Source organism: Antrostomus carolinensis, unplaced genomic scaffold (genome assembly GCF_000700745.2).
Source record: "Antrostomus carolinensis isolate BGI_N321 unplaced genomic scaffold, ASM70074v2 scaffold36881, whole genome shotgun sequence".
NCBI classification, from domain to species: domain Eukaryota; kingdom Metazoa; phylum Chordata; class Aves; order Caprimulgiformes; family Caprimulgidae; genus Antrostomus; species Antrostomus carolinensis.
This window is the reverse complement of record NW_010295519.1, coordinates 25,648-52,445: the sequence shown is the minus strand read 5'-3', so window position 1 is coordinate 52,445 and position 26,798 is coordinate 25,648. Positions and strand designations below refer to the sequence as shown.

The 26,798-nt window shown below is 36.9% G+C and overlaps 1 protein-coding gene across 4 annotated transcripts in view; it reads left to right on the top strand.

Moving 5' to 3' along the window:
- PKN2 (protein kinase N2) overlaps nt 1-26,375 on the top strand; it is a 28,540-nt gene extending 2,165 nt beyond the window's left edge. Inside the window, exons 2-21 of one of the 4 annotated variants that reach the window (XM_029087479.1) lie at nt 3,797-3,948; nt 8,534-8,651; nt 10,275-10,420; nt 10,518-10,731; nt 13,552-13,689; nt 14,022-14,131; nt 15,942-16,085; nt 16,220-16,295; nt 16,624-16,798; nt 17,051-17,180; nt 17,635-17,771; nt 17,884-17,959; nt 18,047-18,138; nt 19,191-19,367; nt 19,941-20,003; nt 20,106-20,182; nt 21,587-21,729; nt 23,065-23,172; nt 24,814-24,894; nt 24,975-26,375. In XM_029087479.1, the coding sequence (XP_028943312.1) occupies nt 3,797-3,948; nt 8,534-8,651; nt 10,275-10,420; nt 10,518-10,731; nt 13,552-13,689; nt 14,022-14,131; nt 15,942-16,085; nt 16,220-16,295; nt 16,624-16,798; nt 17,051-17,180; nt 17,635-17,771; nt 17,884-17,959; nt 18,047-18,138; nt 19,191-19,367; nt 19,941-20,003; nt 20,106-20,182; nt 21,587-21,729; nt 23,065-23,172; nt 24,814-24,894; nt 24,975-25,178 (2,561 nt within the window). In that variant the 3' untranslated portion in view covers nt 25,179-26,375. Of the gene's footprint in view, nt 1-3,796; nt 3,949-8,533; nt 8,652-10,274; nt 10,421-10,517; nt 10,732-13,551; nt 13,738-14,021; nt 14,132-15,941; nt 16,086-16,219; nt 16,296-16,623; nt 16,799-17,050; nt 17,181-17,616; nt 17,772-17,883; nt 17,960-18,046; nt 18,139-19,190; nt 19,368-19,940; nt 20,004-20,105; nt 20,183-21,586; nt 21,730-23,064; nt 23,173-24,813; nt 24,895-24,974 lie in introns of all 4 variants that reach the window. The other 3 variants (XM_010178010.2, XM_029087478.1, XM_029087480.1) reach the window with 3 other exon arrangements.
- The last annotated feature ends 423 nt before the right edge of the window (nt 26,376-26,798 follow it).

Here is a 26,798-nt window from a genome sequence, read left to right as displayed (position 1 = left end):
GTAGGTTTTTGCAAGTTCTAAGTAGCAAGGTCAGGACTTGAGATCCATTGAGAAGCGACACTTGAGAGAATCATTGCCTAAAAGGTGATAATTTCTTTGACCTGTCAGGCCTGAACTCTGAAGATTTTTGGACTGTTTCTGTTGATTGGTTGAAAGATCATCGTGGTTACTTGGAAAAGTAATTTAATCTTTCCTTGTTCCTGTATCTGAAAAGTGACTGTGAACATGTATTTGTGAAGTGCTCCAGATTTAGAGCTGAAAAGTGCCATGCAAGCTCTTGTGACTCTTACTGTTGCTTGTGGTATCAAGCAGTAACTTGCACTATTTTTAATGAACCACTAATTTGTAGTGTAACATTTTTGCAATCAGCACAGTGTAATCAATACACCTTAAAAACCATTAAATGTAATGTTAATGAATCTACTGTAGAAAAATATGTTTTAATAACCTTCAATTTCAAGCAAGTGAAGATGTTTTGATGGTAGTTTGCCTAGAGCTGAAAGCTTTCCATGTCCTAAGGCCATAGGAAATTATTTTCACAACTGTTTGAAGAATTGGTATTAAACCTTAACCAAAGACTGCAGTTTGCAAAAAGCTGTTACTGAATGTGAGGCTAGTTTTGGCAGCAGATGTATGACTTTTAGCATAACTTCACATTATGGGGTTACTGGTGAATCTGGATTTGTTTTAGAATTGAGACTTTGTACTCAGGTCTGCCCTTATCGTGCAGTGTATTAGTCATACTGGGACATGGAGTTTTAAAATTTATAGGTCAGCACTTAAAAGTGAAGCAGAATGCAGCAATACAAAATGAGCAGAACAAGCCTGGTGACCATTGCTGCTGAAAATTTGAGAGATTTATTTTAATGTGTAATGTGGGGATGATTACTTCAGTCTTAGAGATGGAGAAGTTTTGTATCTTGAAAACTGATGGCTTGGTTCCAGTGCTAATGCCACCATATGACTCCCTGAGAAAAGGCCTCTTTCTTCTCCCACTCCAGCAATGCCTAAAGATGTGTCACAGGTATTTCTGTTGGGTATGACACTGATGAGGCTAACTACAATTAAATATCTTCAAATAAGATTAAAATTAACTATTTACCAAAAGGCACTTGCTGCTAATTGAGTAGTTTAGCAGGATGCTGCATGGTCCCCTCTGTATAGAGCTTTACACAAATAGATGAGAAATAACTAGCCATTCCAAAGGGATTACAACCTCGGTAGATGTTACAAAGAGAGAGGGAAGGAGTTAATACAGATGTAGGTTGTAGCGCTGCTGCTGAGATTGTCAACGCTTTCCATAAGAGGACCAGTTTGTCTGGCTGACTTAAAACTTTAATCTGAATTCTTCTATAAGAAGCTGCCTCAGGCTGCTTACTGAATTGTCATGGGGTCGAAGGAGAGGAGGAGTCACTTGGAAGCCATTTCTGGAAAGCTGTTAGTATTTTTTTTCCTTAAAAAAAAAAAAAAAAAACCTTGTTAAGAAACTATATTGTTCCATATTTAGGAGTTTAGTGAACAGCTATTATGCCTGAAAGCAAAAAAATTATTTCTTCCTAGTGATTAGTCCATACTGCAGAAAAGTTTCCTTTGCTGCTGGTTGCTAACAAAGCATGTAGTAGAACCATTTAAACTAAATGGTAGAGGGGAGTTTAGGTCCACAAGTGCAGACCAACTCTTGAGGTGACCCATGTAAGTGATGTAGTTACACCTTCACAGTGCAGACAGGCAGAGGGAGATAATAACAGCTGCCTGGGCAACCTGAACGATGATCTCTCTAATTAGTCCTTGACTTGCAGCTTGAGGGTTGTTTTAGTGCAAAGGAAGATTGCTTGTGTGCATCTTTAAAAGCTGTGAAAACAGACTTCAGGAGCACCACAGTCTTCCCAGGGATCATCAGAGAGCTGGGATCTTTAAGTGGTAAAGGCCTGCATCATAAATGTAAAGTTGGTAAATATTCATTTAGGTGATTAATCTACTTTACAAGGAGACTTGACACTATGACTTTCGAGTTTCATGTTTGTTCTACTTTTGAGTAGATCATTAGGTGAGGATTAGTTAAATGTAAAGACATAACTGAGAGGAAAGCATGTTGTTAATCTTTGTTTTATTAATAACAGATTTAAGGTAAAGCTGTTCACAGAGAAACCAAGCCAAAACATTGAGGAGAGGATGAACAACAAAACAGATGAGGAATAGCACAGATTTTTTAATTTTTTTTTTAAACATTGGAATTTTCTGTACTGCATTTAAGTAGTGAGGATGCAGTAAGAGTCGTAAAGTGGCTTGAAATGAAAGTGTGTTAGCAGCAGAGGAAATTAAAACGTCTCGTTACTCCAAATCCATATGTAGACTCAGCAAATATTGCAATTTCGGAGAAAATTAGACAGCAAACTTGAAAGTAAAATGTACTAAATCTCCAAAACTAGTTATCAGAAGCTTCTGTGGAAGAAATATGAAATAGCAGATAAGACACCTCCCCATGACGCCTCATAATTAATAATTTGTAAGTTACTAGTGCAATGCCTGTGTTTTCTAATAACTGAGAATTTCAAGAACTTGATGCATCATCCTAGTTTTAATTCAAGGAAAATTAATTAAAATTGGAAAAAAAAGACTGTAGTGTTGGTATCGGGTAAATATTGTCTTCCAGGAGACCAACTAATGTCATTTGCCCATAGAGAAAGTATTCTCTCAGTTGTTAGGGTAAAATAAATCAATGATAAAAAAACATTATTACAGTGGACATAATTTATCCTCTTACAAAAAGTTTGAAAGAGATGCCATTGGCACTGTTAGGGAAGATAATTGGCTTAAAGGACAGTTCTGTTGGAAGTAGTTAAGCACTAGGAAATAGTCCAGTGTGGCCACTTACTTTCAGTTTGCTAACAGTTCATGTTGCAGAAGTTGTAATATGAACCAGTGATTAATAGACATTTCTGGAGGAGGATTGAAAAGTTAAGGAATTTGACTGTATAATTTGATTGATAAAACTAACTTCCATTTTATTAAATTAATATAGCAAGATAGAGATCAAAACACAGTAATATAGTCAAATGAAAAAGCTTTATCCTTCTCACAGATTACAGTTGTTGTAGTGTATATCTGCCTGTATATCAGATTATCCCAGGATTCAGTTATGATTCCAGAGCAAAAATCATTCAGCTTTATGACTAAGGAAAAGGCTCATTTAATCTGTTCTTAATTTTGACGTAAACCATGTGTACAGTGTTCACCTGAAATACTTTGTATTCAGTGTCCAACACTAACAGAATCGAAGAGGATCTGCTTAGTATCTGTATTTAGACCATGCTCATTAGTGTTGCATATTATTGTTCAAGTTCATTTAAAAAAAAAAATAGATTTAAAATCAGGTGTGTAAGAAAGCTTAATGTAAAACTGCATTTTTAATTGACTCAAGACATTCCAGAAGAAATAAGTCTCCTTTGAAAATAAAATAGACCTAGCTGCAAACCTGCCTATTTTACCACTCCCAGAAAGTGATTCATGTGAATTAGGACATGTGTAGGAGTCACTAGGCTTCCGTGAGGCTTTTCAAGTTAAGGCGCATTTGCAGTGCTGTTGCAAAGCAGCTCTGGACAGGAAAGTCAGTCTTAATACTTAAGTATGGTGTTTCAGCTTTGTTTAACCTAGAACTTAATAGAATAGAAAAGTTTGCGATATTTTTGAGGGGAGAGGTTTGGGGTTTTTGTGGAGTTTGTTTTTTGTGGGTTTCTGGTTTTGGTTTGATTTGTTTTTTCTTCTGCACACATTACATCTGACCTTTAATTCACAGATTGTCCTAGGACTCCTGATACTCCAAATAGCGATCCTCGTTATTCTACTAATAACAGATTGATGGCCTTAAAGAAACAATTGGATATAGAACTGAAGGTAAAACAGGGAGCAGAAAATATGATACAGATGTACTCTAATGGCTCGTCAAAGGTAAGGCTTTGGGATGGTTAAAGGACATGAAATGATTGTGGATTTTCATATTGCTGTAGTGTGGATGTGCAGTATATAAACAGTATGTAATTTCAGTGGTTTTAGTTTGGGGTATATTTTTGTTAAGTAGTTATGTCAAATCTGCTACAAATTACTATACCATTTTTTGTTGTGATTTGGTACCCACTCAAGTGATGGTTTTTATCAATTTGTCCACATGCAGTTCAACCTAAATAACAAATCCGTCTCACTACATTTAGTACATCTAGTAATCTTTGATCATGTGTGATTCAGCAAAGCTTGGTATGACACTGACTGGTGTCTGATGCTTTTTCTAGCTCTGCTAAAAAAAAAAAATCTATTAGTTCAATGTTGTAATGTGCATGATGATTACACAAAAGGCAGCATTGCCAAGTATGCTTCTGAAATGGTCATCTAGTTTTAGTTGGCAGTAAAGAGATTTGTATCAAATATTTGTTTTAATAAGATGTGTATAGCATTCTGATAGAGTTGTTATAATCTGCATTAGTACACCTGCACACAGAATACTTTTTTTTTTTTTTTTTACAGAAGTGTGGTATTCTAGAGGTAGCATCTTGGTAGCATCCAACTGAAATTAACAATAAAGCCACACATACTTCTAGATCTGAATTTTAAATACATGCTCACTTACACTCACTGTCTTGATAGCACCAGAAGTTCTCCAAGGATGTAGGGTGAGGAGTGTCTGCTGACCCCTAAGTGGGTTTGACGTATTATACAGTCCTAACTATGTAATAAAATTCATCATACACTAAGAATCCCTTAGCTCAACTGAAAGACAAGCCAAACCTTTTGAATGAAAACAAACAAACAAACAAACAAACAAAAAAACCCCCAAAACCCACCACCAACACCAGAAACCCCAACAAAAGCAAAAACTTATTTTATGAGTATAAGGGTGTCATAGTTCTCAACCGAGAAAAAGGGGAGGGGGGGTCCTCTACTTACCTGCCCCTTCACCCTTCATTAGTTACTCATTACCTGTTCTTTCCATTTTACTTTTACTAAATCATTAAGGAGATTAATTTCCAAACTAAGGAGAAACACAAGCATGGGTCTAACAAATAGTATGTAGGAGCTTGGTTAGATGTTTCTGTGTCCAGATAATAGTGAAAAAAATGTAAGTGTTTTAAGTTCTTAACTGACTGACCCAGCACCAAGCTGGGTGAGCACACTTACTTAAAATAAGTGTTTGACTTGAAGAGTAGGCATCTGTGAATTGTGTTGCTGTCCCTTATAATTGATAGTAACCAAAAAGTGTTGGAAAAGAGCTTCATGTTTCTGAGTGGATTTCTGCTAGGGACTGGTGGAGAGGCAGATTACTTTGTATCTGCCTACTGTATGACTTTCTTACAAAAATTACAGTGAATGCTGCTCACTCCCAGAAAAGTGAGTTTAGACTGGATGGACCGTAGCTGCCATGAAGCTCATTCTGTCCCAGCAGTACCTGTGTTGAACCAGCTGGTGCTTTGGCAGCCTTATCTGAAAGTGATCTGTGACTTACTAGCCTGGAGCAGATGAAAGAAATATCTGAAGTTCACCTTATGACTAAGGGCCTGGGAATGCTGTCCATGCACCACAGTCCCTCAGCTCCTAGAAACCCTGGAGTCTACATCCTCTGGGACATGTACTTAACATCAGGTACACTTAAAAATAATAATCAGCTGACCCAAATGGATCAAAAGACATACATGAATTATGTTCCTCATAAACTCTCAGTAAGTAATCTTATAACAGCCTGAAAAAACTTAACTAAACATTCAGGCTATAATATTAGACACTGTTAGCAGGCTTTGATCAGAGTAGGCAGAAAGGATAAATTCTGGCTTGCTTTATGATTGAGGCATGTAATTAAAAGTGATGATTGAATCTTGTATTTGCAATTGGTAAATGCTTAAATAAACTTACCAGATTGGGTGTATATAGTAACTGGGCTGGGGAGACCAAGCTGTAAAACACGAAAGTATTGCCAGCTGCTTCAACAAACAGCATGGAAATGGTGTGTATCCATTCTCTTGTGTTCTTAATACTCAGTAGTGAGTTAATTTGGCAGGTTTAAACTGTAGGCTTGAGCATGGTGATTACACTTTAAAAAGCAGAGCTTAAAACAACTCAAGTGTCTGGATGAGGTGGGCAAAAGGGGTAGAAAATTCTCAGTTGAAATCCAACCCCAGTAATCCAGTAGCTCTTTAGAAAGTAGTTGCAGAACCCTCTTTAGAACATATTAAACTCTTTTGTGACCTTCATTCAAGTGTACTATATGATCTAATTTCAAATTTGTTGCATTATTTTCAGACTTAAATTTAATGGAGGGAAGTCCTCATTTGTTTCTTACAAATGAAAAAGCAGCCTGTTAATAGTAATAAACCCATCATCTCATGGAGAGGTTTTCCCTTTGTACTTATTGTACTTGCTTCAGTGACATTCAGCTCAACCTTTTTGGACTTCAGTGTTTCTGAGATATTGATCATCTTTCCTTGAACTTGTATGAATTGTCTGAGATCCCACAGCAGCTTTGCAGATCAGTTTTACAGGCACTGTCAGTTCTTCTATACTCAAGAGATGCATTGAAATACTTTGTATTCAGTCTCCAACACTAAAAGAGCTGCTGACTATAACATATCCATTTTGATTCTGAAGATGGGATTTTCTGTCTCTTGAAAACATAAGGATATCTCTATAATCCTGAATTACCACTATTTTACACATTGAAGGGCTGACGTTACATTGCCCCTGAGCAAGCAAATCTGTCGCAGCAAGAGGATATGAGGGAGGGACAATCAAAAGCAGCAAGATCAAAAATAAGATAAAAGTGAAAACAGACAAAGAAACACTTGCAGCATATTTATACATCAGAATGATGCATGGCTAAGGTTTAATACGGGGTTCTAGAGTTGCTTGCAATATGTTACTTAGATCACATGCTCTGCTGTAGACAGTGGTTATTTCAAAAGCTGACATTTGTATTTGAGAAGCCATTCATTTAGGAAATTCAGTGTACTTATTAGATAATTGGATAGCTAACATGGAATCCTAAAACATGAAAACTAGTGGTATATCTGAAATGTCAATTAATACTAAAGCTTAAAACCAAGAGTTCTGAGACAATGTTATGCAGAGTGAGCACAATTTCTCCCCATGTAACCAAAGCCTTTTCATGTGTGTATCTTGGTGTATCTACCTGCAGAATATAGGGTAGCATTAAAATATCTGAGTGAGTAATACATTAGGTGCAAGGTCATAGTGGAGCTCTATGAAGGTAAATTTCTGTCAGCATACTGATTTTTCGCACAGTATGCTTCATGGTGGGTGCCAGTATTTATAGCTCTGGGTATCTGTGCTACACTGTAGTTCTTTGTCTTGGTTGTGTTAAGGGGAAGAATTTAATTGCTTTGACTTCTTAAATAGCTGATAACTTCATTATAAAATTAAAAATATAAGAATAAACTTTGTCCATGGGAAAGTAACTTATTAAAGACATTATAGAGTGGCTACAAAATGAGATAACCAAAATACCCTTTGGGCTATAACAAGTGTGATACTCGTCTGTGCTAACTGCTATTGAATTCTGTGACTGATTGGCACTGCATAGATAGGACAAATAGACTGCCTTAAATTTTCTCATACCCTTTTTTGGTTCTTTTGTTCTTACCCCCTTTTTGTCAGATCACCTTTAAGTTATCTGGCAATTCACAGAACATTTAGAGAGAGCTGTGCAGCAGCCATAGAAACAGATGCACAGGTCCACATCTAAGAACCATTTGCTAATTCATTGTAAGTCAGATCCCCAGTAGCTGGAGGACAAAAAAATGGTGCACCTAAGAAACGTGTGGGTGGCTGTCTGCACTTCTGACAATGAAATGGTATTATCTGGTAGTTTGAAAGCCCATCTGCAGAAATGTTCTCTTCTAAACTGCTTCTTGTATTACTGCTTTTGAAAACAAAAATTGGTTAGCTTGGTTTATTTAGATTAAACCTCATATATTATGTATTTATTAATGCCAAAAAACTTCAGCTTTGATTTGTTCAGAAAAACATACTGCAGACTTATTTATAACGTGCTGTGTAAGCTAACTTCTTTCTAATTTCAAGACTTAGTATCAGCTAAAGTGAATTGGTACAATTATTTTTATATGGATTTAGTCTAGCAAATTTGTCTATTTCTTATCATACTCACAGTAATTTTGAGCGATTCTACATAGGGTGGAGGGATTTTGCACTTAATATCTTGTCCTTTGTTTACTATCAGTTTACAAAACATTAATCTACACATGTAATGCTGTTAGATCACACCTCCTTTATTCAGCTTTAAATAGATACTGTTTCCATGGGAGTGGCTTGTAGTCTTTGGTCAACCAGAATATGCCTCTGTCCTAACTTAATTTCCATTGGTATCCTAATATGGTTAGTTGAGTTGGTCTGCTGTACCAAATGAACTACAAAAAAATTAGTTCTTGTTCCTAAGCATGTGGGTTTTAAAGCTTTCAATGCGTTTTGTTCCATGAAGAATTTACAATTTTAACTTGTTTATTTGTTTTAATAGGATCGAAAACTTCTTGCCACGGCTCAGCAGATGCTCCAGGACAGCAAGACGAAAATAGAAGTTATAAGGATGCAGATTCTCCAGGCAGTCCAGACCAACGAATTGGCTTTTGATAATGGTGATGGAGTAGAAAGGAAATACAAATCAGTCATGTCAGAATGTCATGTAGATATGTACCCATATGCACACAGAATTGTCATAAATTTCTAGTAGGAATGTTAGACAAAACTTGCATGAACTGGAAATAATCAGAGACTAGGCATGCCGTTGTGTGTGTTAGGATGCCGGATACATCTGACTTGAAGCAAAATACCTTACCCTCAATGAAGAGAAATACAATCTCTCTTTATTATCCTTTATACTTTATACAGTCCGTTTTTGCTTTGTGGTCTTTGTTCTCCCTTCATGCATACTTTCTATTGTCTTGACAATAGCTAGTAATTTTCTTTAAAGCATATAATCTTTTCAGTATCCTAAAAAAAAAATCTGATGCAGGTACAAAGCCTGCTTGTCATACTTAAATAGATTGACCTTATTATTATTAATGGGAGCACAGATGGAGGTGAATTTTTGATGTCTTTATGGCTATTTAGGCTAGATTGAGTCATAAACAACTATATTAAAAACAACAAAAAACACAGTATTTTTAAAATTACCTGACTTGAAACACTCATGCTGCATTTCATAAGTAGTTCTAAACTTGCATTTCTTTGGAAATCATTAAATTTTTTTAAAAAAGAGATTTAAAAATACCCCTGAGCTATAATAGCATGAGCCTACTATAAAACTGTGGGCATATCGGTACATCTCTAAGTCTTGAACTTTATTCATACGCATTTCTGAGTATTGAAGTTGTATGACAGTTAGGGCCTGGATGTATCCTAGGTAATGTAAAACATGTTTGTGTGTGTCTTTTGTTTTGGGGGGGGGGTTGGTTTTGTTTATTTGTTTTTACACTTATGACACTTCTGTCTTTTTTTAACACCCCATATTAGCACATGGATTATGTATGTCAAGTGTTCAAAAGAAAAAGAAAGGTATTCAAGCTAGAAAGGACTTTAAAATGCCTTTTTGTGTTTCTACTACTCTTAGAGCTTTAAACAGAAACTAATATACCCAGGAAACTTCCTAATTCTGTTTAGGAAATCTAAATACTGAAAGAAGTGGGTATTAGAATGGTTAAACCAAACCATTTGGGGGGCAGTGTATGGGACCTCTTACCTTCTCTGGGCTGGCAGAAGCCAGATTCCCTGGGATATTATGTAAAGCAGGAGGATTATCAGAAACCAATCACAGATCTACTTAGTCACAGAGCAGTTTGAAAGATAAATCCTCAGAGCGTGGTTCAGAAATGTGGCAGTCTCAAAACCTCCTTCTTGCCAGCTGAATGATGTTTGGGAGATTTGGCTTTTGTCCCTTAACTCCCCTGAAGACATATTCTTTTTTTCACATCCTTTAGCAATTATAGCTCTTCAAGGAGTAGGACCTGTTTATTGGATTGAGGCCCTGATTAATTATTTCTTCTTTCAAATGCAGATGCTTAAAATTTCACTGATGCTTTTATGACATATTTCAAGCTTTTATTTGGACTACCCAAATCTGCATCTCTCACACTTACTTTATTTTATTCTTTTTTTATTTCTCCCCTCCTCTCTGTTTGTATATGGGAGGGGTCACTATTAAAGACATTAGTCATGGGCATGGTCTTCAATGAAGATTGTCTGTTTCTATCTCTTTGCAGCAAAACCTGTGATAAGCCCTCTCGAACTCCGAATGGAAGAATTACGGCATCATTTTAGGATAGAATATGCTGTAGCAGAAGGTGCAAAAAATGTGATGAAATTACTTGGATCTGGGAAGGTTACCGACAGAAAGGCACTTTCAGAAGTAATTTAACTCATTACAGTTTCAGATACTTTATTTTAAATGTTCTTTCAAGGAAAAAAAATTGAAATATTTCTTTTTTTATTATTATTTTGAAAAGGCACAAGCAAGATTTAATGAATCAAGCCAGAAGTTGGACCTCTTGAAATATTCACTGGAACAGAGATTGAACGAACTTCCTAAAAACCATCCCAAAAGCAGTATTATTATAGAGGAGCTTTCGTTGGTGTCTTCACCCACATTAAGTCCTCGTCAAAGTGTAATATCTACTCAAAACCAGTACAGTACGCTGTCCAAACCAGCAGCTTTAACAGGTATGATTTATGGAGCTTTTTTATTTTATTTTATTAAATGGTTTAAAGCAAGTCTTTAATGCCAACCTTTTTTTTTTCTGGACATATTTCATTGTTGTTCTTTTCCTAGACAAAGGCATTTAGAATTTCCAAGTGTCCATGCACCAAAAAACTGCAGATAAGTTTATTTGATTTGTTTGACCTTTTTGTAATCCTGTTGAAAAAGTGATATTCTGGCCTTAAGTTAGGTCGCTATGGAATGACATTACTAGCGTTTACCTAACGCCTTTCATCTTTAGATTATCAAGCACTTTAAAAGGTGGGTAAGTATCATTGTCCCCATTTTACAGATGGGGAAACTGAGGTGCAGAAGGGTTAAGTGACTTGCCCTGGTCATACAACAATTCAGTGGCAGAGCTGGAGATAGGCACCCAGCTTTTCTCCCAGTCCCTATTTTACCCACTGGACCACACTGGCTTCCTAGAAGGTGAGATTTATGCTACAAAAACATGCGTTGTATTTCTAAACCAAAGAGGGAGAGCCTAACAAACGTGCATGGAACTATTGAAGCCTTTATTTATTGGTATGAATTGTTTTCCTTGGAATGAAACATGGAGATTTTGGGTTGGGTTGGGTTTTTTTTTGGTTTTGGGGGTTTTTTTAGAGACTTAGCCTATTGTGAGGGAACAGTACCTTTATATATAAATATTAAGACATAGGAACTTCTCGTAGTTTAGGTTTACCTGCAATTGTCCTTCATCAGAAGCAAACTGTTTCAAGAGATGAGCCATACTTTAACAAAACTCTTAAAACATTTGCCTCCCAGCATTCTTAAAGAAAAGCAAACACTTTTGACTACTCAGGGGGTATGTTGCTTTACTAAATTGATTTCCTAAATGGTTGTATAAGAATTACTAGTACAGATAGTTTTGGTTTTTTGTTTTGTTTGTTTCCTAAAACATTTTACATTTAACTATTAAACCAATTATTAACAGAGTAAGTTCATTACAAAAACAATGTGTAATTTAAATGTTACTCTAGTCATACATGTATAACTGAAAACGGAATTTAGTTTTGAAGAACTGTGGGGTTTTATTTTAAAACAAAAAGAGGAACTCTTCTGCTGAGCTGCAATATTCATAAAATGGAGTGAGTCTACTTGTCTTCCATTTTAGTTCAGTAAGACAAGTAGGAAAGGGTAAAAAGCATCAGGATCTCAGCCAAAAAGCCCTTGTGAAGTTGCAGAATGGTGAGGGGAACTTTTTTCATCATACAGAACCTCAAATGATCAGTGACCATGGGCAGGAAGTATCATACCTTGCTTTTAAAACAGCTTTTTTTAAAAAAAAAAAAAAAAATTCCTGTAACACATAATCATGGGTCAGATACGTTATAGTGACAAATAATTAACCTTTAAATGTGATTCACTGAACATATGAACAGTTACTTACAGGAATTATCAAAACAGAGCTACCTGCTTGTGAACTTTTTAATAGTTTCACTTTCATGTTGGCTACACAAGGAGCTTTTGTATTGAACTGGTTTTAAATGAAGGGTGTCTTTGTGTTTTGCCTCTAACACTTTGTGAAAAATGGATCAGTGCTACTATCACACTTTTTAGAGTGCATCAACAGAGCTTCTGATATGCATCCAGTCCTTATACATCATTATAGCCTTTCTGCTTAATTATTCCTCCCCCCCCCAAACAGAATTTGGGAATAAAGTATTTTTACCTTTTAACCTGTTTTGGGAGCAAATAGCATCCTTTGCCTTCATAGACTAATGCTGAGCTGTCACTTACAGCTGTTAGTTCCCTAGAGGAGGGGATTTCTTCTTAGACTGGTTTCTCAGTGTCTGTTCTGTGGGCTGTAATGTTGCCAGACCATTTTTGGGTCAAATGTCAGTTAAGTTCCTGTTATGAAAGAGTACTTTTAGGTTTCACAGTTAAGTACATTTGCTGTCAAAAGAACATTGCATTTAAGAGCTGCATTTCTAGCTGACAGTATGATTATGAACTGGGTAATTTCACCACTTCTAATAGTTAATTTTGTTAGTGTCAGTGGTGTCACGGTTTTACAGATGCTATCTTGTACAGGATGAGGTAAGCCTACTGTTCTTGTAACCATCTGTGGTATTCAGATGTTTTTGTGCTGCTGAAGGAAACTCTCTTAAATTAGAACAGCAGCCTCTCTACATGATTTGGTTAAAGATGTAGAAGGTTTTGAAGAGTAGCTTCTTATCTCAGCTTTTATAAATCCAACTTCAGTCAAGTTGGAACAATTCCATTTTAAATTATGTACTAACTCGAATCTGACTTTAGCATGCAGCAGGCAAATGTGATTTCTGATTGTGTCTTAAACAAATTTGTAGTCTCAATAGTCAGTGTGTTCATTTTAATTACCAAAGTGATCTATCCAATATTAATTGGTTATATAAAATTAATGAAAAATTGCTGTTGTCCCATCTGCAAGATCCATCATTTTAATAAGTAACTCAAGATTTTTCTGGCTTAAAAAGTTATCTTGCTTACAGCTTGAACCCAAGTCAGTTAGGTTCTTAGCTAAGAAAACAAAGATACTTCTGAGACACAGAGCAAAAACTTATTTTGTGTTATTTTGGTGAACTGTTGCTCCTTCTAGAAGGTTGAGTCCCACATATTTGACTTTTAATGCTTATTTTCAGTATATTTGTCTGTCTTAGATCTGTCTCTTGATTTCATCTGATATTTCTGTTATACCCTGCTGTGGTCAGAATGTGAGCTATTGCCATAAATCAATCATTATTTACTTTGTTTACTTAAGAAGAGAAATCTTTGATAAATCATTGTCTGTCTTGTTCTAGGTACCCTGGAAGTTAGGCTAATGGGCTGCCAAGATATTTTGGAAAATGTCCCTGGTCGATCAAAAGCCACATCAATTACGCTACCTGGCTGGAGTCCAAATGAAGCCAGACCATCTTTCATGAGCAGAACCAGTAAAAGTAAAAGTGGGAGTACTAGAAACCTTCTGAAAACCGATGACTTGTCCAGTTCAGTATACTTCTCTTATTTTTATGCATATCTCTTATTTACATTTTAACGTGCATGCCATGTTGTGTAATTTAAAATACTGAATTGATTTTAAGCTGTAAATTTATCTGTTTCTTCATCTGTCAAATTGTTTTAAAAAACTCAAAAAACCCACAACCACACTATTATGCCCCATAAGAACCAATTAAATATGAGATTACATTTTAAGGGAAACTTACTAAAGATTTTGTTTGTGGAAAATCCTCTTAAAGATTTAAGCTGAGTTTGTGTACTTTACTTACAGATGAAGTCTGTGCTGTGCTGAAGCTGGATAACACTGTGGTTGGTCAAACTAGCTGGAAACCTATTTCCAATCAGTCATGGGATCAGAAATTTACACTGGAACTAGACAGGGTAAAAATGTGGCCTTCCTTCATTGATAGCTATAGTTGATTCTTTAGACTAATTTCATGTTGCTTTATTGTGTTTTTTTCTCCTATTGTGTTTATGTTCAAATTTCATAAGTGCAGGTATTCCCATCCTTAACAGAAAGAGCTCGCTGGGGTTTTATGCTGGGCTGGCATTCTAGAAATTTTACCTTTTCTGGCCTATAAACTGACATAATATTTTTATCCAAGATCTAACACTTAGCATCTATTTAGCCTGTGATAATTGATGTTTAATTTTTTACTAGGATCATCAACTTCTCATTATTTATCAGTAAATTCTAATATTAGATACAGTTTGTATATTTTGGTAAAGCTATGTCACAGAATTTTTACAGTGCTTCTGTTAAAGTGTTCTCATGTGATGTTGATCAATTCTTCAGGAATAATAAATGAATTCACTAATAGTTCTTTCTTAGAACTTTAAATGTTCCTTGGAGGACACAAGTATACCTGATGTCTCTTTCCTCACGCATTTTGGAGAGAATTTCTGTTATATAGGTTTAATAAAGCATTTATTTTTAGATACCTGATAGTCATAGTATTTTAAGGATATTAGCATAAGGATATTTTTTTTTCCATCAGTGTTTAAAATAGACTGAAAATTAAACTGTATTTTAGGAGCCTAAATGTCACCTCCAGTATATATTTAAAACCAAAGGGATCAGGAGGTGAAGCCACCTTCCTGTTTTTGCTGTCTCCTCACCTTACCCCACCCCTCTGAGCCCCAGACCAGATTCTTTCCGTCTAGGGAGGAAGCAGTTTTAGACCTGTCGGTTGAGAAATTCAGGTTCCGGTTAGGAGTAGTTCAGACCAAAACTAGCAGCTGGGCAGTCCTGAAACTTTGATTATTCTCAGATTAAGACTAGGACTGGTCAAAGTTTAGTAGCTGCTCTTACCACCCTAGTATATGTCCTGGTCACTATTTAAGAACTATTTCATGACTTTTTGGTGCCAGAAAAGGACCTTGCTTCTGCTGGGCATGGCCATGCATCCTTCTGTATTTGAAATGCACATTCCAAACCCCATCATGTTTTTATCTGCTGCTTCTTCTTAACTTTCATTTCTTTTAAAACCTACAGCTATCATATAAAGACAGTAAATAGATGCATCATGATGGAATTAAACTATGCTAACTGAACATAGCAGCATGCAATGCTGCTGTTTATATTCTATTGCAGGTTTCTTTGCTTTTGTAATAACAAGCACATAAGACACCCTAAGAATATATAAATCCCACTGGCAAGATATAACAGTAGTTCTTGCTAGTTTAAAGCTTTTTGCCCCCCCCCTCAAAACCATGTTACAAAACCTGTGTATTTCTAGAGATACTGTATGAAGTCTTGCATCATGATGTGTATGCAGGTACTGTGCAGCCATGAAATGCAAGTGATACTTTAAATAACATGGAAAACTAGTAAAGTTGAGGTTTCTAAACACAGGTAAAGGTTTGTTGTCAGAGCATGAGCAAAAATACCTTGAACTACCAGTGTTGTTAAAACTGACTCAAAAAGTCTAGTGACTGTTTATGACTCTTTCCTTCTACTCTTGGGAGAGCTTTTATTTGTACACTGGAGATCACATTTGAACTGAAGTGAAATGCTACAACCATCCTAGTGAGAGAGCTTGCTCAGTAAGGCTAGTTAGCCCTGACTCTCTTTTAAAGTAGCAGCTCTGCAGCTTGATCCTTGAGTTGCTAGATCCATGATTGTACAGAGGTAACTCTTGCAGAACAATTACTAATGAGTAGTTTCCTGTGTATATGTTTCCTGTTGTAGTCACGTGAGTTAGAAATCTCAGTTTATTGGCGTGACTGGAGATCTCTGTGTGCAGTAAAGTTTCTGAGGTTGGAAGATTTCCTGGATAACCAACGGCATGGCATGTGTCTCTATCTTGAACCCCAGGGCACCCTGTTTGCAGAGGTAAGAATGTTTGAAACACTTGAGCATACTTGCAAGTATTATATTGCAGAATAGCTTAAGAAGTTTTTCTTAAACTTTAAAGAATGCATTCTGTTCTGAAACTTGAATTATAACACACATTATTTGAACTGCAGGTTACATTTTTTAATCCAGTTATTGAAAGAAGACCAAAACTCCAGAGGCAGAAGAAAATTTTTTCGAAACAGCAAGGTGATTGTTTAATATAAACTTGCAAAACTTAAAAGTTGTAAAGATCTGTGATTTTTTTTTTTTATACAGAGTCTTAATATTTGTCTGTGAATAATGCTGTTAATAATGAAGGACTTGGCATAGCACTTAGAAATGTTTTGGTTTATAATTTCTTATTATGTATTAGCATTTAACAGTGAATAATTAAGAATTGCTAAGGAATATGACAAATTCAGTTTGTTCTTCATAAACTATAAACTGATTAATATGAATTTTTTTTAATTATGCCTTTTGGTAATAAATAAGGAAATTACTTGCATTCTATTTTCTTTTTTCACAATATCCACAGGCAAAACATTTCTCAGAGCTCCTCAAATGAATATTAATATTGCCACTTGGGGAAGGCTGGTAAGAAGAGCTATTCCTACAGTAAATCACTCTGGCACCTTCAGCCCTCAAGCAGCAGTGCCTGCTTCTGGGCCAGTGGTTGATGCACACATTCCTGAACTAACACTGCCAGCCAGGTAGGTGGTAGCTGCAATTTTTAAGTACTTTTAAGAGCAAGAGTAACAGTGAGATACTTATTGTCCTAATGTCAAATCTGTTTATTCTGCAAAGACCACAGACCTTTCAGTGTTTCAGTTTTGGACGTCCATTTTATAGATGGATCTACACACACAAGATTTGGTTTAGGAGAAATCTACATAGTTTTAAGTTGATTTTTCAAACTATTAAAACAGTCTCTGCTATACACTGAGGAGTTGTTTTCTTGGCAGTGACTCTCCTGTAGCCAAATTGGACTTTGAACTTGAGCCTGAGCCTCCACCTGCTCCACCCCGTGCATCTTCCCTTGGGGAAATATGTGAATCTTCCTCTGAGATAAAGGCTCCTGATGTGCTGTCTCAGGTAAGTAACTTTAAGAGTTTCAGGCTATACAGTTCAACAAGGTTGTAATATTGTCATCTTTATGATGGATTTCTTCCCTTATTATTGAGCATACGCTCCCTTAACTTACACTTACAGAACTGTCTCAATAAAATGCTCCTATTACTCTTGGTGCCAAACCGTTTCCATGGTTGGCATGTTTGACTCTCCATATCACTGGTTCCAACACATAAAAAACAAAAGTCCAAAATCATTAGAGTATTCAGGAAAAAATGGGTTTACTAACAAAGAGCAGAATGTCTGGCACAATGTTTCATTAGTCTCTTAAAAGCTTGCTTATCTGTATCATCTTGAAGTATACTATTTTAGCTTAGATAATTCTTGTGTTAAGAATTTCACATGCTTATAGTAAAATTCCTGCATCAGTTCACCTTCGCAATCAGTTTTAAATTTCCAGACTTCTTTTTCTTCACAGGATGAAGTAACAAATTTTGATTTTGAAAATGGCAGAAATAGTATTGTCCCAAAACTCCAGCCTGAAATAATCTGCGAGTCTGATGCTCCCCATTCAGACATAAAATACACCAACACCCGAGAGCCTGAAGATAGAAGGTAAAAGTGCAGTGGTTTTGCTGTTGATCTGAATAATACGTCTTAGAGTTAATAAACTAGAAGATTTTTGATTGGTTTGGTTTGTTTTTTGGTTTTTTTTTTGTTTACCTAGATCACAACAAAGATTTCAGTTCAGTCTGAAGGATTTCAGATGTTGTGCTGTACTGGGCAGAGGGCATTTTGGAAAGGTAAATGTCAAAAGGCTACATCAAATGTCAAGGCTATATCAAAAACTAGATATAGCTCTTAAATGAATGACTTATCTTCTGTTTTAGGTGCTGTTGGCAGAGTACAAAAACACAAACGAGATGTTTGCTATTAAAGCCTTAAAGAAAGGAGATATTGTCGCTCGTGATGAAGTAGACAGGTCAGTTTGTAAAATACAATACATTGATTCCATAAATTAATTGTGTTTTCTTTCTGCATGCAACACAACTGTAAGCTCTAGCAAACAGTAGTTAAATTCAGTGAAAGAGCAAAACAAGTTGTCATCTCCCTGCTTAGTTGGCTGCTGCAGACCTGGAGTCTTTCTTCCGGGGCAAGGAGGGAGCAGTGTAGCCCAGGAATACTGGTTCCTTCAGTGCCCCCCTTACCATGCCTGTACTACAGCTCTGACTTAAAGCTGATCTTGGTTTTTGTTTCGGTTCTCTTGCAATTATTTATTAAAATTACTTGGTTTGTAGACTTCCGTCACATTTCAGGAGGGCAGTGACTATGTTTTCTTTGCTGGTAGAAACACCTATGATGGTATTTCTCAACCTGTAATGTACTGTCATACTCCGTCCATCCTATTTTCCCTTAAGTCCTGTGTATGCTCCAGTGTTGTGGTTTTTTAATCTTTTTACCCCCAAAATCAGATATTTTTCTTTGCTTGGAAGTAAAGTGGCAGTTACAAAACGGTCTAATTTTGGTGCAAGGAGGTGCTTTTATAACTGTTTAATACTGACTGTATTCATTTGACTTGCAGGAAGAAAGATAACTATTAAGAATAAGTTACAAATTAACCCATTGGCTTAAGGAAAAATAATCTGTAATTACTACAGATAGATGTCTATAATATTGTTACTGGTTTTCCACTTTATATATTGTATACAATTAAAATAAGAATGGTTTGAAGCTAATGTCATGTGATACCGATGCATACTTAAAACAAGTCTGAGTATTTGGAAGGAAAATTAGCAGGGTACAATTTTCATGGACTGCTAGGTTTCCTTTTTCATTTGTGAAATGAACTTCATTGAAATCTGGGCATCAACTTAATGTGTGTGCAAATATTAAAAGCTCTCTCTTGAAACAAATAATATTATCTTATCCTGAGAAATAAAAGAAGAAAACATAAGGTATGTCAGTAGTTTCCAAGAGTTGAAAAATTGCGATTCAGGATTAAGCTTTAAATTTTTACTGATTTTCTGTTTGCAGCTTGATGTGTGAAAAGCGAATATTTGAAACTGTGAATAGCGTAAGACATCCCTTCTTGGTCAACCTCTTCGCTTGTTTCCAAACCAAAGATCACGTTTGCTTTGTAATGGAATATGCTGCTGGTGGGGATCTGATGATGCACATTCACACTGATGTCTTCTCTGAACCAAGAGCAGTGTGAGTATCCATCCCTTTTTGTAGCATGAAGCGAAGGGCATTTTGTTCAGTGGGCAAGAACAAAGATCTTTATTCACCACATGCCTCTGTTACGTCATTTCAGTAAGCTTTTAAAAGGATCAGAGATTCTACCTGATTTTGTTAAAAAGACACGTTCAGGTTTAATGTGCCTGAATCCACGTTGAACTCAAAAATTATATACAAATAGTTAATGCTTATAATGCTTTTTTAAAAAAAAAGATTAAATAAAAAAGCTAAATGAAAACTTAACATAGCAGACAAGACTAAAAAAGGAAAGAATAAGCCAAATTAAAAATCCTTCAATACCATGGCAGTGAACACTACAGAAAATGTATCCTCGAGGCCAAGGAAACATACTACAGCTTGAAAGCTGCAAGTTTAAGCTTTTTTGCTGTCTGGCTTTAAAAATCTGACCTTGTATAAAACTAATCTGTACCTGAAAAAACAATTGATAATCTTCAGAGGATGGTTAATAAAACAGATCAATAATAATGGACTTCACATTCTGAAAAGCAAGACTAAAATCCATTGAAATTTTAACTTTTTCAACAGATTCTATGCTGCATGTGTGGTTCTTGGACTTCAGTATTTACATGAACACAAAATAGTATATAGGTAAGTAGTCATTGACCCATTTCCAACAGATGAGTTTCAGCTGTTCTGAATAGCACTGAAGAAACATCAGTGATGCTATTTTGTTCTTGAATGTTCATTTAGAGATTTGAAGTTGGATAACTTATTGCTGGACACAGAAGGCTTTGTGAAAATTGCTGACTTTGGTCTTTGCAAAGAAGGTAATGGGCCTTAAATTTTCTTTCTAGGGGAATTCCATAGTCTGTTTTACTCTTGACTTTCTTGAGACTTTTGGACTGCCAAATGTGTATAGTGTATACTTACCTTGCATCATTTGAAGGAAAAAGTACATCTCTGTACAAATGTGGAGATAGGAGGAAGTTTCTTAGTAGGGAAATATCATGAGCATCTGAGCATAGCTCTGTTTTTTAACTTTAGTTGTGAGCATCACCTGTTCTGATTCTTCCTTCATCATATCTCTGCATATTAATAAGGCATACTGATGCATTTTACAAGCTAGTAGAAAAAGCATTAGGTATTTTTCCTCATTCGAATCGTGTTGACACTGTACAATGAAATCAAGTACCATTATAATCCATACCTCACTCTTACTTTTTTTTTGAAATTCATTATCTATTTGGGTTTTTTTAACTTTGAAATAGTCATCACAACCCTAGGTACGTGGAAATGACATGCAACATATACTATATAGCTAAAGTAAAGAAATTTATCCCAAAAGGGAAGCCTAGATGCTAGAAAGTTACTTTCAAGCATCCTGCTACTGGTAACTACCTTTCAAATAAGACATAAAATAGAGGTAGCAACTGAAATTGCAGTGTCTTTCTCAAACCCCATTGTGAGGGAAGATCTGGAAAGGTCCATTTCCTTCTCCAGTTTGTTTAGCCTGTCCTCTGTCATAGCCTAAGAGGGAATTTAGTAAGTTTGGTAGGTGTTCAAACATTACTACTGTCTTTTAATATCCGTGGGCAAGTCCTGTGACTTCAGCTACAAACAAGTTCCATAAATGACAAAAGGAAACAAGGACAAAGAAAGCTCTTTGGTTTCCTGCCTACTACAATAAATAGTTATCTTAAGCTTTCTGCAGCACCTCCACTTGGAGTGTCACAGCAGTCCTTGTGGTGCTGATGTCCCAAACTGGGCCCCTCTGGCAAATACACAGGGCTTATTTTGCTCCAAGTTGTTTCACTACACTCCGTGTTTTACTTTACTACATGTAGTTTTACCACTACAGAAGCAACCACAGTAGGCACATTTGACTGAACCAGCATAACACATTTTCTTCTGCTAGTGAGTGTAAACATAGCATAAGATTGTTTGTATCTTTCCAGAGAAAGAACTGGGTGACAAGGGTGTAACTGGAAGCTTAATTTGGCTCATTGCATGTCGTTAGGGATACAAAGACTTACATGGAAGTGCACGTGGAACAAGGGCATGGGAGGGAAGAATGGGGGAATGTTTTAGCTCATCGGCCTGAGCCTTCAGGACAGGCCCTGGAACCAGATTATCGGCTGAAGTTGCTCTAGAGAGAGGTTTTACTTGCTGGAGGAATAGGTTGTAGAATGGCAGAAAATACTGCTTGCTTTTCATTAACTCTGACTTTTCAGGAATGGGATTTGGAGACAGAACAAGCACATTCTGTGGCACACCAGAATTTCTTGCTCCAGAGGTGCTGACAGAAACTTCCTACACAAGAGCTGTAGACTGGTGGGGTCTTGGTGTACTTATCTATGAGATGCTAGTGGGTGAGGTAAGTTCTAGTAAGATACAACAGAGTCATAAAACTAATATATGTTAAAAAGGTTATGAAACTTAAGATACCAGCCTGTCAACATTTAATATGCCTTCACCTGGCACGGTTGCATCAATACCTGTATATACACGGTATGTATGGCCATACCTGGCTTTACAGTGAACATCTAACGTGTTTCATCACGAACAAGAAGTATTAAATACTGAGCAGCTACTTACCTGATGCTCGCTGCTGTAATGCTACAGAAGTTGACGAGTCATGTCATGAGTTTGAATTATCAGCAATCATGGAAGTGAATGAGTGGTAGCTGGTCCAAGACTTATCCTCTAGATTTTTTATTTTGTTTTTAATTACATCATTATGCCTTAGGTCAAATCACAGTAACAGCACATTAATATCGGTGTCTCTAAGCAAGAGCAGAGCACATCTGGTTTGGGGGAGCTCAGTTTCCAGCACACATCTGTTATTATCAAATTGTGATGCGTACAGCTATAGCAGCCTTCTGCTTTCAGGTGCTTTTGGGGAAAAAATAAACTCCTTAACTCCTGCAGCTCGAATGGAAGTGAACTTTAATTCCTAACACTGCATAGTAGTGACAGATTATGCCAAACGCAATACTGCTCACCATTTGAATTACAGATGCACTAAAATAGAATGCCCCAGTTCCATGTCAATGAGCTGGTATAAATAAATTACTATTGAATAGTTATTTACCATTGTGTATAGTGCTTTACCTCTGCTCCATTTTGTTATAGTATCTCCCAGGCAGCACACTGATGGCTTACATGCTAAAAGCTGGAGGAAAAAGGATAACTTGCTCATCATTTTGTTCTTTTTCAAAAAAGGATGATCATTCAACTTCCTTTTACTTCCTTTCATGTAAAAAAGGACAAAAAGCTTGTGGGGTGTCACCTACATCTGTCAGGCTGTTTCAAAACAGTTTGGAAACCCTTGAGCTGTAACATGCTAAAGATAATACAAAACCAAATTGGCCTTGGCCATGTTCTTTGTGAGTGGCAGGTGTGCCAAAGAAGAGCCGATACATACTTTCCACACTCCCTGGATATCTTTTGTCAGAGTTGAAAGAAGATCCCAGTTTTAGGTGTTTCTACTTATAAAAGCACATTTTTAAAACATAGTCCTTCAGTAAAATTTAAGAGATAATACCAACTTACCTTAATTTTCTCTCTTCCTTATGGAAAACTACCATACCTGTTTCTGGGAAAAGGAAGACTTCATTTCAGTGTGTCCAATTCCAAACTGTCAACTGAATATATGTTGTTTTTCATTGTAAGGGATTTTTAAGCCTGTTTTTTGTTACTTTCATTATAGTCTCCCTTTCCTGGAGATGATGAAGAAGAGGTGTTTGACAGTATTGTAAACGATGAAGTAAGATATCCACGCTTCCTGTCTACAGAAGCCATCTCTATAATGAGACGGGTAAGAACATAACAGTATTACAGTATTCGCCTCTTATCCTGTTTCCTCTCCAGCATTAAGGAAATCAATTACTTTTGTGAGGAACAAAATACTTTGAGACACTTGGTTTGTTGGGGGGTTTTTTGTTGTTGTTTTGGGGTTTTTCTTACAATTAAATTTCAGACTTGCTTCATTTACGCTGGGCCATGCTGTTTATCACCTTAAATCAAAACTGTCAGTGCCATTCCATTTTATTCAGGAGCAAGGTTTTCTTTTTAAAATGTAAAACACTAGAGGCTCTATTTTCTCCCTGAACTAAGTTTCTTAGTCATATCTAACTAGAGAAGTTCAGCTCTCATTTTGTAGCAGAACACTGCTGCATTGACCGATTTGCTAGATTAACATTGTCACATGAACATTTTAATTCAAAGACTTCTAAATCTTTTTGGTTTCATTCCAACTGGGGTAGGGAACACTGTACCCATGGCACCTGCCGTTCCATTCTTGGCAAAGAACAGCTGATTTTGTTTATGATGGTTAGTAGTGCTGTTCCCTAAGTGTGGTGCCTCTACTTACCTAAAGATGCTTGAACCTGTGTAAGTTAGAAGCTCATCACAGCTGACAGAAAGGCATCTGCTGGAGGTGATTCAAAGCCTTTGGAAGCAGCCTCTCCACTTAAATGTCTGACACAGAATATCAATCTAGCACCCAATTCAGCAACGTGCGGCAGCGTGCGAGTTAAAGCATAGTAACCACTGTGACATAAGTATTTAAGTAAAAGCATAAATATTCTGGAGCTTAAAAGGATTGCTTCCTCCAGGGAGTCTTTGTCTAGACAAAGAAGCAAGAATACAGTTTTAAGGCAGTACCTGGGAAGGGTATTTTTAATGTGAAAATTATCACACCAATATCCACAGGAGACCGGACTGCTACCCTGCACCCAGAACACATGTACTGTCAACTCTGTGTTTGTAATTTACTAGTTGTAGCTTTGTGTGAACTGTTCCCATCTGAGAAATGCTTACATAATATAGTAGATGTTATTTTTTGATGGCTGCATCATTAATGTATCAACCCCCCCTGATATTGGGCACTCTGTCTGGAACAGGGGTCTGCTTGCAGCAGCATGATTCACAAGTCTGGTGTTAACTAGAAACCCCTTTTATTCGGCTGGGTGTATAAAGCAGCATTCAACCTTCTCTTGGGAAATCAGCTGCTGTGAAATAGCTGGGCACAGGAGACAGCAGAGTAGTCCTTCTTCTGAGCCAAGCAAGAAATACTAGCTTATGTAAATTCTGTCTCCTCTCCACCAAAAAGCACACTTCTCAGTACCTCTGTGCTGAACACCAGCCCCACAAATCACCTCAGGTACCAAGACTTGGTACCACAGATTAGTCTGCTCTATGTTCACAGCTAGGCTGCTGGTGGAATTGCACTGACAGGTTCAGGCACCTCTAAAAGAGCACTGCGATCTCTAGCTACATGCATCTACAGTTTTGTCTTTCCCTTTCTGCGAGGACCAAGCATTTCCTATAGGTCAGGCAGTATGAATTTTACTGTCTATCCAATCTTGGTGTTGGCTTTTATACAGTAGCACTCATCCTCCCTGGTTCCTCCCCCTACCCCTGAATTTTTGCACTGAAATCACCCATGTTTTGTCAGCTGCTACGAAGAAATCCAGAGCGGCGTCTTGGAGCTGGAGAGAAAGATGCTGAGGACGTGAAAAAACATCACTTCTTCAGGGTGAGTACAAACCAGTATTATTTCTAAGGACACTAAGGAGTAGAGACAAGAAACTAAACATCTGTCGGTTTATCTTACAGCTAATAGATTGGAACGCTTTACTGGCCAAGAAAGTGAAGCCTCCTTTTGTACCCACCATTAGAGGACGAGAAGATGTTAGTAATTTTGATGACGAATTTACCTCTGAAGCACCTATCCTCACTCCACCTCGGGAACCAAGGATACTTTCAGAAGAAGAGCAGGAAATGTTCAGAGATTTTGATTATATTGCTGATTGGTGTTAACTTCTAGACACTGTGAAACCCCAGCTGACTGGCTCACACGAATGCCTCTCTCAGAAGAGTATCAACCCTTCAGTTGCTCTCTGTGCCACCTGTAGCTTCTGGTTTTTTAAATCACATGAAGATCCTTTTAAGTACTGTTTTAACACTCTTGTGAAGAGTGGCCTCTTTGTATATTGTTTTTTATCTGAGCACTGGAAAGCAGGGCTATGGAGTTCTTAAGATGAGTTGGTGAACCCGGGCTGTATTAAGCTTCCCACTCACAGGCACATGTGGATCTGTACTGTTTCTCTCACTCTTCTACTGCAGATAACATCACTTCTTCAAGTATCTATCTGCCTTAAGTGGGAAAAGCAGACTTTGAGCTAGGTAATCACTTACCTCTACTCAGCTGCATTGAAAGAGAACTTTGGGATACTGGTGACACTCACACAGAACATGGTTCTAGCTGGAGAAGGCAAATGATTTCACTTAAACATTATCTTGTGCAGTCTATAAAACTACACAGTTTTATGTACACCTTCATCTTGTGTTCTTAAAATAACGGTATTGAGAACAGATATGCCTTGTTTTGTAAATTTTCTATGGTATTTATTAGGAAAAATGTTGAACACCTTGCCTTTGAGATAACAGCAGCATAAGTGCTTCCATTACAAAGAAAAATCCAGAATAATCCAGAAAGTTTACCAAAGCCACTTGCCAAACAGTTTTGCCTTCAGGCTTTTTAAGTATGGCTTAAAACCCTGGTTGATATGAAGAATGTAACAAGGATGTTATGTTGCTCAGTCTCACCCCAAAGAGCAAAGCATGTGCATTTCCCAAGCCCATCCACTTCCATACACCAACTCATGCCTTTCCCACTCATGGAGTGGACAGAGAAGTTAACCAGTCTGTATCTAACCACCTAGATCCTCCTGTATCTGCTGTACAATATCATATCACTTTTAGAAAACATAAGGATTTTCAATGTATACATGCTGTGAACATGTATATTTGGAAGTTGTAATGTATTCTTATGTCCAGACAAGTAATTTAATTATACCACTTCATTAATTGTGTACAGTGGCCAAGTGAACAACATGGAACTTGGAGCGAAAAAAATATTTGTATACATCCAGGCCACTGAACTTCAGACCGTAGATTGGCAGTTACTGACAGAAAAAGCAATATGTTGTAACAGAATGTATAAATATTTTTGATAAAAACAGTGTATATTTTATAAACCCCTTAACACTAAAAGCTGTACCTCAAAAGCTGAAAAATAATTCAGACCAGACACTGTGCATACTTGTAAACCAAGACCTATTTTTTGGCATCTGATGTTCTGTGGGCAAACATTAGTTCTTGGAAGATAAGTTTTCCCACGCGGTCCTTCGCTCTAGCACCACTGAGAGCTGGTTGCATACGGAATCTCCCAGGTTCATCCTAGCCAGGCATTTGCTGTTCGTGGGCTAAGACAAATGAATTAAAAACTTGCAATTTTATTAATTCCAATAAGAAATGTGAACCATTTCTGTGTGCAACACTGAAGGTGGTTGTTTAAAATCATGATGCTGGACAGACCTGCAGGGTCAGGCAGGGGAGAGGCTATGGGGGTAGGGGGGGGAGGTTATTAGGTCTAAA